The following is a 15,102-nucleotide window of genomic DNA, read 5'->3' as shown; positions in this document are numbered from 1 at the left end:
ACTCTCTCCTAAACATTTCCTATAAAGATTATTCTGTTCTCTGAGAACCTGTGACTGAGTCAAGGTTATTACCCTGGTCTTTAACCAATTAACTTTTGTATTGTCAGCATTTTTTTATTTTCCTAATTAAGAGGGAGAAACTCTGCAAGAAATTTATATGAAAACATGATAGAGACATCTTTTATGGGCGATGTTTCAGCCATATCAAATAATGTCGCCTATAGCTGTCTTTGCACAAGATAAAATTCAATAAAGACTAGAAGGCAAGGTGTGTAGGAGAAAGAGTAGTAAATTGGGAGTCTGGGTCAAATCTTAAGTCTGCTTCTTATTACCTGTATAACCATGAGCAAGTGACTTCATCTCTCTAGGCCTCCGTTGTTTTGGTAGTTTATTTTTTTTTCTAAATGTGAGGAGGTTGGATTCTATGGCCTCTAAGATTCTCTTTGGCTCTAAATCTATGATCCTATAACAATTGTTTTTTTTTTCTTTTTTGAAGTGGAGTGGGGGAGGAATTGGGACAGAGAAGATGGATGGACCAGGGGTAGTAGAGAATGTTTGTGGTTTACGTAACCTTTGACACCACTCCGCTTTCCAACAGGCGTCATCGCTGTGGTGATCTTCACCATCCTCTGCACCTTAGTGTTCCTCATTCGCTACATGTTCCGTCACAAGGGCACCTATCACACCAATGAAGCCAAGGGAGCAGAGTCTGCTGAGAGTGCCGATGCCGCCATCATGAACCATGACCCAAACTTCACGGAGACCATTGATGAGAGCAAAAAGGAGTGGCTTATCTGAGGGAGAGAGTCAGGGCTTGGCAATGGGGCGGGGGGGAGGGCAGAGGGAAGGAAAGCAGGGGTAAGCAGGGAAGAGGGCACAAGGGGGACCTCAAAGAAGGGGGAAAGCACTCTGCTTCGGACTCCTGAGCACATCTTTAAAAGATCAGCACAACTAGCGGAAGCAAGGGACAGACAAAATCCTTGGGACTGGAAAACAAAATGGTGTTTAAAAATGAGAACTTTTTAATATTCATTCACAGATCTGTCTCTCCTTCTGTATCCAAACAAAACAATGAGAAGAAAATGCTTTTAGAGTTTCCACATTGGGTAAAATCTGTCAATAATACCTGTCTTGTGTGTGTGTGTTTAGAGATGTTCTAAATACCCATGGCAACAGGGCCCATTCTCTACATTTTTAGGAGCCCTTAGAATTTGGATATTTCTGTCTTGAGAACAGCTGACAAATATATACATATGGCCTCCAATGATTCTTTTTTTCATATACAGTCAATTCTTAATGGGTTATTGTTGTATCTAGAGCTTGTTTACATCACATTTCATTTGGCGTCTTGTAAATTGGGAGATGGGAGAAGAAGAAAGGGGCATAGGGAAACAACTCACTTTTTGCCAATGTCCACAGGGCCACTGACCTGTGCCCACACTTTGAGGGCTCTCATGTGACACAGGCTATTGAAGGACAAGACTGTACAATACTTAGCAGTGATGTAAAACCACGTCATCATTGTTACCACTATTGGGGGGAGGGGAGTATTCTGAACTATGAAAAGTTATTTTGATTTTTTCCTTAAGCTCTGAGAAATAATACTGTTCTGAGTGCATAGTCTTAGCTCTGTTCTGTTCCTCTCTTTGGCTATGATGTCACTTATGAATTTATCCTCCACCCTTCCTGTGATACCTTAGCATATTCTGTATGTAGGCATAAGCATCATAGTAGGGAATTAGAGCCAGATGCTGTGGTTTGTTTGCTTCTATTTCTTTTATAGATGGTAGTAAAAGTAGCAATCCTGTCATGTTGCATAGTGAATGCATAGAGTAGGTCACTGTCCTTAACAGGCCCTTCCTCTTTCAAAGTCTCCAGTTTCATTCTCCTTGCAACGAACATCTACCCAAATGGGTATGCCCTTTGGATACTCATCCTACTAGTTCCTGGTTCCTTTTTGCTATGAAGGTGAGCCAATCATTGAAGTGAATTTAAGCAAATCTTAAAAATTCTTTGTTTCAGAAGTATGAACACATACATGGAAGATGTAGTGAGTGTGTTTGGGGTTTAAATAATGTCTATGAAAGTTCACTTCACTTATTGACTCACTTCCATACATAAGAATCATTTGGAAAGCACCATCTTCTTTTTAAAGTCATTGAAGTAATCTTCTGGCCAAAGCAAAGACACTGCCCAGTAAATAATTCCTGAGTTATGCAGTCTCAGATACAATTGAACCTTGCATTTGTCACAAACATAGTAGCTGGGAGTTCCCATCCATAGACTCAATGGATAATTATTTGGAATGAGGCATGAAAGTTAATTGATGACAAGAAGAGATGTAATTGACTAGAACTAGTTACCTTCTACCTAATAAAATTAACCCTTCACAGAAGTTGTATAGCAAACTATAATTACACATTTTGACTAAGATATTTGCCATGACTCCAAAAAGCAAAGAGTCATTTATTTGCAAAGGTTGACATAGAGGTTATTTCCAGAATTACATCCCAACATCTAAGATCATTCTTACATAGCCCTCTCCCACATAGCCTCTGCTAATGATATGTGAATCAAATGTGAATCACTTTATTAAACCTGTTAACTGTTTTGCTGTCCTTCCTAAAAGGGGATGTAAAGAGGTAGAGAAGTAAACATACCACTGTTCTTTTATATGCTACTCAAAAAATGTATATTGAAATGTATTTGGAAATGGTTCCATGACAGCTGTTTCAGAATACTGGGGTGCTCATGAATCCTAAGGTGATTATCATCACGTCTTGGGTGGTTGGATTCATTTTATCCAGTGATGATTATCTAAGGTAAACATATACATTACAAGAATACATGTACTATATACTAAATGTTGCATTTCAAGTGATTAAGTATTAGAATATAACCACTTAGAGTTGATGTGGATTGTAAATCTGAGAAAACATTGAATGAAGGAAGATATTTTAAAGGGAATATTATTTTTACTTCGAGTTGCTTCCCTAAGCAACTTGCTTCCCTATCAATTCTGACAACTAAGATTTAGCATTATTCACATGAGTGCAATGCAGCAAAAATGACTATTTTTCAATACTCTTATCAAAAGAACCCAGCAGTTACATTCATCAGAGTACTCTTTAAAAGGATGTCTGCCTACCATTCTGGCCTCTCTCATTGGGACCCTTTAAATCATGAAAACCACATTTTTAAATGCTATCAAATTTTAAAAATATTTTAAAATTTGACCTATCTTAAAGGTATTGTTTTGCTGATGACAGATAATGTCAGATAATATGGCCCATGTGAAAAATATTTCCACCATCTCCTTAGTTATCTCTATTCATCACACCCTTTCCACCTAATTCTCTGCCTCCTTAGGGTTCTGTCCTAGAAGATTTGGTCATAGAAAGGTCAAAACCAGAATTGATGCCAAAATAATTTTCTCATTTCCCTTGACCTCTCCGTATCTCCTTCTGATATCAGCAGGAAGAAAAGAAAATTCCAGCAATATCTTCTGATATTTTGACCCTGGGAAATTGTCATGAATCTTAAGTGAACAGGAAAGTTGAATTCACCTTTATCTGTATCATCAGTTTACATTTATCAAGTAACTGTTTGGCAGATACAAAGGTATCCAAAACACAATTCTTGTACATGAGAAACTTACAATCTAGTTGGGGACCTAAGACATACCCACCCATAAGAAGATAAGTAACCATCGAAAGTTAATAGGGTAGGTAAGTGCCAAATGAATGGTTTTTAAAAAAAAATAGTTTCTCAAGGTTGTACAGTTGAGAACTCCCAAATATTTTCTAAAGATCATTGTCAATAATTTTCCATTAGCAATGTGTTGATTTGGGGAGAAAGGAGGATGGAACCCCCATCATCCTAAGGTTCCTTGAAGATCAGGGTATAATTCTAGAATCTAACCTCACCTTACCACTTTATAACCCACAAACTTACTAATATAAAACTTACTAATATGAAAGTTTCCAGCTGACAAAATCAAGTGGGTTTTTTTAATCATTCTGCCTAGTGCCATGGCAGACAACAAAGAAGCTATTTAAAGATTTCAAAAATGAAGGAAAGTAGTCTTTTTGGCTAATCATGGGAATGGGAGAGGAAGGTTCATCATGTATAACCTGAGAATCTAGGTTTTTAATAGCTTTGTTTGGTCTGTGCATGTAAATCAGTACCATTCTAAGGCTATACCTATAAATATCACATTCCCTTAAGCCAGAAGCAATGTAGATCAACAAGTTGGAACAGATTTATTACTCTCAGTCGAAACTCACAATAATATTGAATTCAACATTTATTAAGTGTCTCGTTAAGTACAAATAACCATGAAGGGACTTCACTTAAAACCTTCATCTGATGCTTTCTCCAGTCATGTAAGTAGCCTTGAGTTCTTGAAGACTGTGCCAGCTGAGTTCAAACTCTGTCAGGTTCAACCAAGCTTGAAAGACTCAGGCCACAGACTTGGTGAAGCTTCTTATGATGGCTGATCTAGTTAAATACAGTTACTCATCACTGGAAGGGTGACCAGACAGTGATGAATGTTGTTCTCACCACAGCAGCTCATGAAACCTACAAAGGCCAGGAAGGGCTATCATCTGTACTAGGGGATAGCTTGATGATGAGATTACAGACTTTTTGAAATATATACAAAGGGAAGCAGGAAGGTATTATGGAAAGAATATTAGAGGCAGAGGACCTGAGTTCAAATCCTGCCCAGGCTTACTTTGAAGCAAATCACTCAAACTCCTTGGGTCTCAATTTCTTCCTCTGTAAAAAGAGGAGGTTGGGCTAAATAGCCTCTAATGGTCTCTTCTAGCTCTTGATCTGAAATCCTCCTGTGCTGATGGGATTATAATTTTTTATTGTTGCCTTGCATGTCTTCAAGTTAGTACATCAATTTCTCAAAAGAAAAAAAGTCACTTAGAAAACAAAGACTTACTCTGTGGGAAAACTTGCCTAGAATTGTCCTACCACTAATAGTGAAAGGCTGAAATCATCATCATCACGCTTATCCTTTGCTGGGATTCTATCCATAAGCATAAGAAGAAGGAACACACACCCAACAGGAAGAGACACTAACCATTCAGGCATTAACGAAACAGTAAACCCTTAGGAGTTAACATCTGTTGAGCATCAACTGTCTGTACACAAAACACTCAATGGGGCCCATATTTGGTCCTTGCTCTAGCTAATCTATGCTTAATTTTCTTGGCCTCATCTGTTCCATTCCCTTGTCCCATCAATTTTTTTCTCCTTCCCTTTCCAAAATCAGAAATTACTCTTAACAGGCCTACATCCAAATGGCCAAGTTAAGCCCTGTTAGCCCCCCAAAATATTTGGATTCTAACTGGAACCTTTTCAGGTTGTCCTTCCCTTAATTCAGTGATAAAGCAATTTCCCAAATGAATGCAATAATCTGGAAATTTAATTTGGTATTCTTGGTTAGTAGATTGCAAGTACTCTAGCAACCAGAAAGTTTGTACCAGATAAAAGCAAACTACTCAACAAGAACTCAAGTGGCCATTCATCTTAACCCTTAAAAACCTGGAAAAACAAACCAGAAGGATATATTTCACTAGACTGGGATGCCAGTATCACTTACGCATCATTTTCAGTATTGAAGGCAGCTTCCATGCCATCTTTATCTGGCCCAGCCAGAGGAAGACTGAAAGAGCCAGAATCCTAGCTTCTTCTGTGTTGCCAATATGTTGTATGACCTTGGCTAAGTCTCCTTTCCCCTTTTTTTTTAGCTAGAGCAGATTTTACTTACCTCCCAGGGGAATTGTTAGGTGTCCTTGCATCTTGACTACAAGGCTTTTACAAATTTCTAGTCAGAATGCAGGATGTAGGCCAAGTGTGAGGTAGCCTCCTCCCTTTCTGGTGATAGGTCAAGAGAAAACTGATGGGACATGGCTGAGCATCTGTTCAGTATTGAATCTAATAAAGAGCACAGGGGCAAAGCAGAGACCGTGCCAAGATGTTCTCCCATAAGAGCCAGAGAAGTTAAATCTTCTGTGAGATGATTAAGGCCCTTAACTGAAAACCCACACTATGACTGCTACTGCTTACCTTCCCTACTCCATCCCAGGGTCCCTCACTTTATATTTGGCTGTTCTGACATGCAACCTTTCAGAAGAATCTGTATGAAATAATGCAACATTTTAGCTTAGCCTGGAGCCTCTCTGACATTATTTCCAACCATCCTCGGTATATTGCTTTCATGGCCACAGCTATCTAAGCCGTGTGGAATTTCAAAACGTTTTATCCAACCATGCCTGAAGAAAGGGTGCTAACCATTACTCCTCCTTGTCACAGACTGCCAAAGAATGTGATATTTCCAGTTTGACATTTAGGTAAAAGTTCCCCTTGGAAGCGAATGCACTCAGCTCATCTACATCTCAAAACTGACAAAATCTCAGTTAATCGGTAGATTACCCAGAATCTAGCTCTGGGAAAACAAAGAGGTCTCTTTTCTCTGTTCTGCCAAGGTTTCAGCTCAAAGCATCACTATTCCCAATTTCCATTTGGTTAGGAAGATTTTTTTTTATTTTATTATTTTGTAATGAGCTTGGTGACAAGTAGGGGTTACAATTTTGGAAAGCTGAGCTAAATTCTAGTTCTGAAAAAAAAAGGCAGGCAATTGCGGGGTTCCATCCTAGCTAAAGTAGCACACAAATGCACCCTCTAAAACAACAGCATGTAAACTAGAAGGAAAGAAGGACATTATGTATGTTATATTATGCCTGATATTCTTTGTGAATGTCTTTCATTTTAACTAAGATTCTATTAGAAACCAGATTGATAAATAAAAAATTCAAAATAGTTTTAATTATCCTAAGATCTGTCTCTTTGTGTTTTGTACCATCTCGTAGGGAGGGAGGGAGGGAGGGGGACAAGACTGGGGAAACCATTCTCTTTCAGCGAAAGGATATCAATGTACACATCACTGAGGTCGCCACCACTTAAAGAGGAAGTTCTCCTTGGAAAACAAACAGATTTATTTGCTCACCAAAGGTTACATCAAAAGATGGGAAATTCATACCTCATTTGGAGCCAGCAATGGCTATAATTCTCCTTCCCTCTTGGCTATTTTGAAATCTTTGGGTAATCTTTTCTCACTTTATGTACTTTAAAGGCAATTGCGTTTCTAAATTTGATTTTGATATATTCTGCTTATTAAAATGGGTGGTTACGCAGAGTTGGGTAATGTCCATGGAAACCCTTGGCCTTTATTTAAAGTATGGAAGAGGGCATTTTGCAATAGACACACAGTCTAGAAAACTAACTGCATTCCAAGATATTTTTATAGCCTCACCTTGCTAGTGCTTTCTTTTTAATCAACTCTAGATATTTTTTGAATGTGCAGAATAAATGAAATTTCTGAACCATAGCCATACTTGTCTGCCTCAGTTAAGTCCTTCAGAGCCATACTATAGTGGGATTTATCCCTTTATATACACAGTTCACCAGGGGGTAATGCCTCTCATTTAAAAGAAACTAGAACTATAAAAAGTTCATTAAAAAGACAACAGAATTCGATAAGGTCAAGAGGGAAGCACCAATGTGTAGTACAGAACCTACTGGATAGGAACTCACTGACTTGAGCTCTAGTTCCCAGTCTGCCTCTTACTAGCGGTCCAACCTTCAGCAAGTGACAACAACGTTTCTGGGTTTCAGTTTTCCTTTATCTAGAAAAAGGAGGGGCTTGGTCAACATAATCTCTAGGAATCTTTTCTTATATGAATATCTAAGAAGGTTCACTAGTTTAATACCTACTCATGTCAGAGCAACTCATTATTCTTCCTGACCCAGCCTCCAACTAACCAGGCTATACAGAAGGCAGGCGTTGCTTGTCTCGAACTGTCATCTTGTTCATTTATAAAACTGACACGATAGCTTATGTGCTGGCAGGCAAAAGAGCCAGGAATTTAAACTTCATTGTGCTTAGGAACTGGTCCTGAAATAAGTCCATTCAGAATGCTAACCTTAAAGGGGGTGACAGGGGGAGGAGGTTAATACAAGTTACTCATTGGCATACATATCTGCCTTTTGCTGAGCAAACAGAAGTCAGCAGGTTCAGCCAAGGTCACTGGGATGCCTCTGGGCTAAATTATCCCTGAGCGGGAAGGTCTCTCTGCCAGTGAATCCCTCCAAGATTCCTGCACTGTATTCCCCCAAAAGAGAAAACCAGTCGGAAGTTTCATGGTAAATGCAGTTCTCTCCTCTTGTTCTCTATTTTTTTTCTAAATTTTTCCAAGTCCAAGCTAGAGAAAGTAGTCTGTTAGTTTGCCCTATAGTCTTCTGGCACTCAGGGAATGCCTGTACTGTCATGCCTTCCATATCATCACCAATAATTAAAAGTCATGTATCCCAAAAACAGTCTATCACCAATATTCATAATGTCTGATAATGAAATTCCAGTTCCTTGAGGGATGGATTGGAAGAAAAACATCTTTTTGGAGAACTGGTAGGCTCTGGTTGCTTTTGGAAGAACCAGATTCTAGGAACTAGGAACTAAATAAAGCTAAAAGCAAAACTAGAGAAAGGCAGTTGTGTCGAAGACTGAGGATACTCAACTTGAAAGATGGGCAGCTGTGGACCCAAGTGAAGAGAGCTCCTAACTGCCCCTGCAGGAAGATGGAGGGGAAAAGGTAAGAAGGGGTAATGTGGGAACTCAGTGAAAGCCAAGGACTTCCTCAGTGCTAGGGCAGGTGGAAAGATGAGGGTGTAGAAACCTGAACAATTTGACATTTAGCTTGGAAGTTCAGGGACAACTATTACTCTTATAAAAAAGAGTAGGAGGTAGCTTGTCATAGTCTGAAGAGAGACAGCCTTGGAGTCAGGAAGATTCAGGTTTAAGTCTTGTCACTGGCATGTTGTATGTGGCCAAAAGCAAGTCACAACCTCTGAGAATCCCAGGTTCTTCTCTGAGACTAGAATTATAGACAAGTTGCTGATTTGAATTCATGAATGATTCCCTACAATGATGAAATCATGGATGGATGGATGGACAGACAGAGATAGATAGATTGATAGAGATAGATAGATAGATAGATAGATAGATAGATAGATAGATAGATAGATAGATAGATGATAGATAGATAGATAGATAGATAGATAGATAGATAGATAGATAGATAGATAGATAGATAGATAGATAGATGTGGGGAGTTGGGGAGAGGGAGGGTAAGAAAGCACAAATATTAAACTTTTTGATATGGAAAAACAAAGGCTAAATAGGGATATGTATGAAATCTACAAAATCACCAGTGGATATGATATAGGTGTGAACAGAGAGAACAAAGACTTGCTATGCTAGAATTAAGAGCAGCCCTTTGAATCAAAAGAGACAAAGGACAAATGACAGGAAAATGATGCTTTATTATAGCAGGTGATAAATGTAATTTTTTACTATAAGAAAAAATAAGTCAAGTTGAAATCACTCATGGCTTCAACAAGGTTTAGATGATTGGTCCATAATGGATTATTTATGGAAATAAAGATATTTAGGGTTACATTCTAAGTTTTAAAGATTGCCACCAAGTAGGCTAATAGGTCCCACAGGTTCTCTAGTATGCCCATCAGAGACGGAATCCCAGTTATAAAAAGTATGTGGATCATACTACAACTTAGTATAATTCCTAGCCTAAATAACTAGTCCGTGGTAGGTGCTCAGATAAATAAATAAATGGCCAAACAGAAAAGTAAAGTTTTGGTTTTCAGACTTTGGATGGATTAAGAAGGGAAGTGTCACAGCCCAATCTGTCTGGTTGTACAAAATATACTCTGAAGTTCAACCCAGATCAGAAGTTTTTAAGTGAATAATGTTCATGTTAAAAGGGAGACAAATCCAATACTCAGGGACCCAACTATATAATAAAAGCAAGATGAAAATGAAATGTAATAAAGAAGAAAAAATAGACTAAAGTAATGTGAAAAGAGAATTTAGCCATAGACAAATTCCTTTCACCTGAGGGTCACTTTCTTGGTTTTTTTTTCATTAAGAGAACAGTTTGATTCTCTCTTTCTGTTCCCTAAATCATAACCTAATCTGACATCCTTCAGGGATATGAAAGACAGAAAATTCATCGTGGCTCCCGAATGGAAGATAAAGCAAATTCTCCCAGCAGAGGGAAGATATATGGATGGCTGAACCTGCCTTCTGACTATTGGTGAGTGAATTATGTATTAAGTGTCAAATAATTACTTCACATTTTTACTAATCTAGAATCAGACTAGTCCAACAGTTTTGCTAGTGGGATCATGAAACAGAAGCTGTGTGTGCTGGCAAACATCAAATGTGGTTTACTTCCTTGTAAATGAAACATCCCTGGCTTCAGCCCCAGTCATTTGGGCCTCTGTTGGGTTCATCAGTAAAAAGAGGAAAAAAAACAATTGGATTAAAGGACAGAACTTGATTGGCAACATACTTTGGACTTTGTCAAAAATACAATGAGCACCTATAATATATTACTGAGGAATCAATTTACAGTTGCTCTAAATTACATTTATAGAGCGAATTTTGCCCTTCTCCCAAGCAGCAACAGTGACATTACCATTAAGTCGGTAGGAACACAAGAGAAATATTGACTGGGGATCGCTTATTGCCAGACTTGTCATTACTGACCCCAGTGCTGCCCTGGTGGAATGAGCTGTGAGGCTTAATGAAGATGCTGTTAAGCAAGGTAAGGCCCACATCCATGACTTCTTGAAAAGACAAACAAATTAGCTAAATGCATGAAAACCTAAAAATACCCTGGGTTTGCCTGTTACTATTAGTACTTACCATGAGGAATTGTTTGGATGCTTTTATGACCATTTATTTCTCGCTTTGGGGAGTCTGCTGCTGAGATGCAGATGAATTAGATGAGCCAATGGATGCTGAAAGCAGTAGCTCCTTTTCCTTGGTGTGCTAACCAAAGGACACAGGACTTAACTGGAAACACATCAAGGAGCGCTGGGAATGGGGGAACAATGCAGGGATAGGTATTAAGGCTGTCCATCACCCCACATTCTGGGGCCAGGACTGATCTCTCCAGTGTGGGACAGGGAAGGAGAGCAGGAACATGCCTGGGGAGATTACCAAGGAACTTCAGTATTGTGGTATTCAGGTCAAGACAGAAGGTGGGAGTCAATGATTACCTGGCCAGAGGCAGTTCTCATGATTCCTACATTGTTTTACCCAGAGGATCCCTTCATCACTATACATCAGGGCAGGGCAGCTGTTTTATAGGACAGTCCCACTTCTCTGAGGTCATTAAAAGGAAGATGCCAATAAATGCATAGATTCCAGATGAACTGGGAAAGGGGGACCAGAAAGGGACAGAGCCAAAACAAGGAGAAATACCAGCCAGTAGGAGGTGGTGCTGCTACACTGTAGATAATAGACAGAAAAAGACAGTAGGTTGAAGAAAAAAAAACTGTGGATATTATTTTTTCATGTATTTGTAGGATTCACCTGGGATTCCTTCATAAGGAAACTAAAAAGTGATAAATGGTCGCTTTGGGACTCATATGAAAAGAATTACAAGACTTGGTCGTTAATAAGTTGAAAATAAACATAACTTGGTGGGGGAGTTCTGTGTTAAATAAAATACAGGCATACCTTGTTTTATTGATCTTTGATTCATCGTGCTTCACAGATGTGTTTTTTACAAACTGAAGGTTTGTGACAACCTGCATGGAACTATGGGTGCCATTTTTCCAACAGAACGCACTCACATGATGTGTGTGTGTGTGTCACATTTTGGTAATTCTGGTGATATTTCAAATTTTTGCATTATTTCAGTATCTGTCATGTGATCAGTGATCTTTGATGCCACTGTTGTAATTGTTTCAGGTGGTCTCCAACTGTGCTCATCTAAGATGGAGAAAAGGTGGAGAACTTAATCAATAGATGTTTTGTGTGTTTTGGCTACTCCACTGACACCAGCCTTACTGTCTTTCTCCCTTTGCTCTGGCTTCCTAATTCCCTAAGATGCAACAGTATTAAAATTTGGCCAGTTAACAACCCTACAATAGCATCTAAGTGTTCAAGTGAAAGGAAGAGTCAGTTGATGAGGCAAACTTCATTGCTGTCTTATTTTTTTAAATTGCCACAGTCACCCCAACCTTCAGCAACCATCACCCCAATCAATAAGCAGCCTTCAACATCACAAGACCTTCCACTAGCAAAAAAGACTATTACTCACTGAAGGTTTAGATGATGGTCAGCATTTTTTAGCAATAAAATATTTTAATTAAGGTGAGTACATTTTTTAGACATAATATCATTGCACACTTAATAGGCTACAGTATAATATAAAAATAATTTTTATATGCACTGGGAAACCAAAAATTCATGTGACTTGTTTTGTTGTAATATTCATGTTATTGTGGTATCTGGAACTAAACTGGCATTATCTCCGAGGTACATGTGTACCATCACCCAATCATCATTTTCAGTTCAGCTGAATCATTAGCTAGCTTTTGAGTAAAGCAGAACCAATCTTACCTCTTTAATATGACCCTCAAATCTCCATCCTCACTCAATGAATAAGGATAAAAGACTAAAGGATGTAAAATGAACCTCAACTTAATTATTCCTTCAAAATCTCATTTCATGGAAGTGACTGTGGGTTATTGAAGACTGCCAGGCCTAGAGGCCTAAGGGCTACCCGAGTCTTACCTTACCTATCGCAGGTCTTCGGCTGGCCAAACCGGATAAACGTATGAGAGAAGAAACTTTCCAGAGTCAAACAAGGGTTAGGCTTTATTCAGGGTCTTGGTTACATGTGCAGGGGGAATTCTTCCTTAGGAGAGAGGAATCCTCTTCCCAAGGAGGCAAAGATCTTACAGTAAGAGAATGGAAATGGAAGTGGGGAGAGGGGAGAGGGAAGAGAGAAGAGAGGAGAGAGGGGAAGAGGAGAGAGGGGAGAGGAGAGAGGGAAGAGGGGCCTTCTGTCCTCTAAGGGCCCCTCAGCGCTAAGAGCGCCTTCAGGCTTTCCTGACCCTACTTAAGCTCTCCCGCCGCATAGTTTGCACCTGAATACCGTGCCTGTTAGACAACAATAGGTGTGCTCAGACCCCGGGCCAATCTCGAGGGCGGAGATGCTCTCTCCCAGCACGTTTCCCATGGGGAAGAGGTGGAAATGCACGAGATAGCCTGGTCTCACACCTCAATTACCTGCTGTTCCCTGGGGGGCCTCATGAGAACTCTAAGGTTTAGAAGTCCTCACCTTTACCTGCCCGAGACTGTCCACATGGAACTGAGCTTACACCCCCAACAGAAGACTATGCCATTAGAGTCATAGATTTGGAAGGTTCTATGAGGCTAGAAAGGCCCTAAGTAGACCTGGGGACAAACTACGTGTCTGCCACCTAAGGGTCAACATGGCTGAATGCAGAGAAGCTGAATATCAGAGAGCTGGCCAACAAAGAATGATTTCTTTTGATCAACACAACTCATGAGGACCATAACCCAAGGAAGGCTTGTGATCTGCTTCATTGGAGGAAGTGTCATCTTTAGCAAATCCCAATCTTTCCAAATATGCATTCAGTTCAATTCAACAGATATGTAGTAGGAGTCAACTATGTTCAATATCCTATACTACATACTGAGCATACTAAGTTTTTAAATGCATATTGGATATGTAGTAGTGGAGCTTCCCTTTGCACACAGGTTGGACTATTGGCCACCGAGGTTGCTTCCAAATTTCAAATTCTATAATTCTGAGTTTGAATGGGAATGGGAGAAAATATAATCAAAATCCAACATCCATATACAATAGAGGCAAGTGCTCCTTTATAGCATTAAATCACATATGAGTTTTTAGTCTTGGTTTCAGAAAGCAAAGAGGATGTATATAATGAGATGAAAATACAAAGGTTTCCCTACTTTTGAAGGAAACCCCACTTCCCTTAGCACTATGCCTAGTATATAGTAGGTGCTTAATAAATGCTACCTGAATTATTTGTTGTTGTTTTTGTTGTTTGTTCCCAAAGAGGACCATGACATCAAGAAGCTGATGCCATGACTTGCAAGTGAATTGGATTTAAGTGAGGCAGGGTTGTCAAAAGTCCCCAGCCTCACTCTCTCCTTTGGAGCCATCTGGGTCCAGTAGCCAGATACATATAGCCAGAAGTCTCCAGATGCAGTGGGAGACCTTGACCTTTTTAAGCTTTCCCAGGTCTAATGACACACCTTCCCCTTGCATAGAAAACTAAAGAATGTTTGAGCTAAAAGTGACCTTGGTATTCTATGAGAGCAGCAGAATGTAAGGTGAGAAAAAACTGTGAGGATATACGAAGGTGCTTTTAACTAGGCTTTAAGATTTGGGACTTTTATGTGGTAGGTAATGGGGAGCTATTAAAAGTCTGGGAGAATAAAATGTTTCTGACCTTCTGAATATCAAAATTATGCCTCTGCTGCTATCTCATCCAGCAATTTCCCTCAGTGCCTGGGGTTTCCTAACTCTGACCATCCAACCATCACCATGGCCTGTTCACAATGGAATATACCATTACAAGGCTTACCCCTTTTCTCCCATAGGTGAGTTCCTCCTAAAGCATACATTTTGTGAGGAGTACCTGGCTTGCCTGCCTTCACTTCCTTCCCAGTACTTTTCTTAACCTTTGGATTTCAAAATCATACCACCTCACTGGCTACCTACCATCTTCGCACTCCCAGACATTTAGAAGCACTGTGACCTTGCTCCAAGCTGGACATTAGAAAGCTGAACTTGATGGCAGAATGTGGTATGGATTGGAAAGTAGAGAGAGACTCATGGCAGAGAGATCAATTAGAAGGCTACTTCAGTAACTTGAGGGCCAGCCTGAAGTAGGGGGTGATATCTGGGGTTAGAATCCCCCCAGTTTGGCCATGAATTGGAAGCAGGTATAGATGAAACACTGTTCAAGGAAGATATCAGGCAACATCTTTCTAAGGTTGGCAGTTGAGACCTTAGGCCTCTCTGAATAGCGCATAGGAAGGATAGAGGTAGGAAATTAAGGTAATTATTATGTGACTTCAAGAAGGTTACTGAAAGGAATGTACCAAAGACACCTTTGTCTATTTCACCATTTTATGGATGGTTAACCCTAGAAGCAGAT

The 15,102-nt window shown here is 39.6% G+C and overlaps 1 protein-coding gene and 1 long non-coding RNA gene across 2 annotated transcripts in view; one reads left to right on the top strand and one right to left on the bottom strand.

Annotated features, from left to right (window-relative positions):
- The window catches only part of CNTNAP2 (contactin associated protein 2), a 2,725,119-nt gene extending 2,718,269 nt beyond the window's left edge, over positions 1-6,850 (top strand). Inside the window, exon 24 of the mRNA XM_072652434.1 lies at positions 599-6,850. Coding sequence (XP_072508535.1) covers positions 599-798 — 200 coding nt within the window. The 3' untranslated portion in view covers positions 799-6,850. The remainder of the gene's footprint in view (positions 1-598) is intronic.
- The window catches only part of LOC140533090 (uncharacterized), a 111,330-nt gene that overhangs the window by 42,784 nt on the left and 53,444 nt on the right, over positions 1-15,102 (bottom strand). The window lies entirely within an intron of this gene.

This window comes from Notamacropus eugenii, chromosome 3 (assembly GCF_028372415.1).
Source record: "Notamacropus eugenii isolate mMacEug1 chromosome 3, mMacEug1.pri_v2, whole genome shotgun sequence".
Lineage (NCBI taxonomy): Eukaryota > Metazoa > Chordata > Mammalia > Diprotodontia > Macropodidae > Notamacropus > Notamacropus eugenii.
This window is presented reverse-complemented; position numbering and strand designations above follow the sequence as displayed.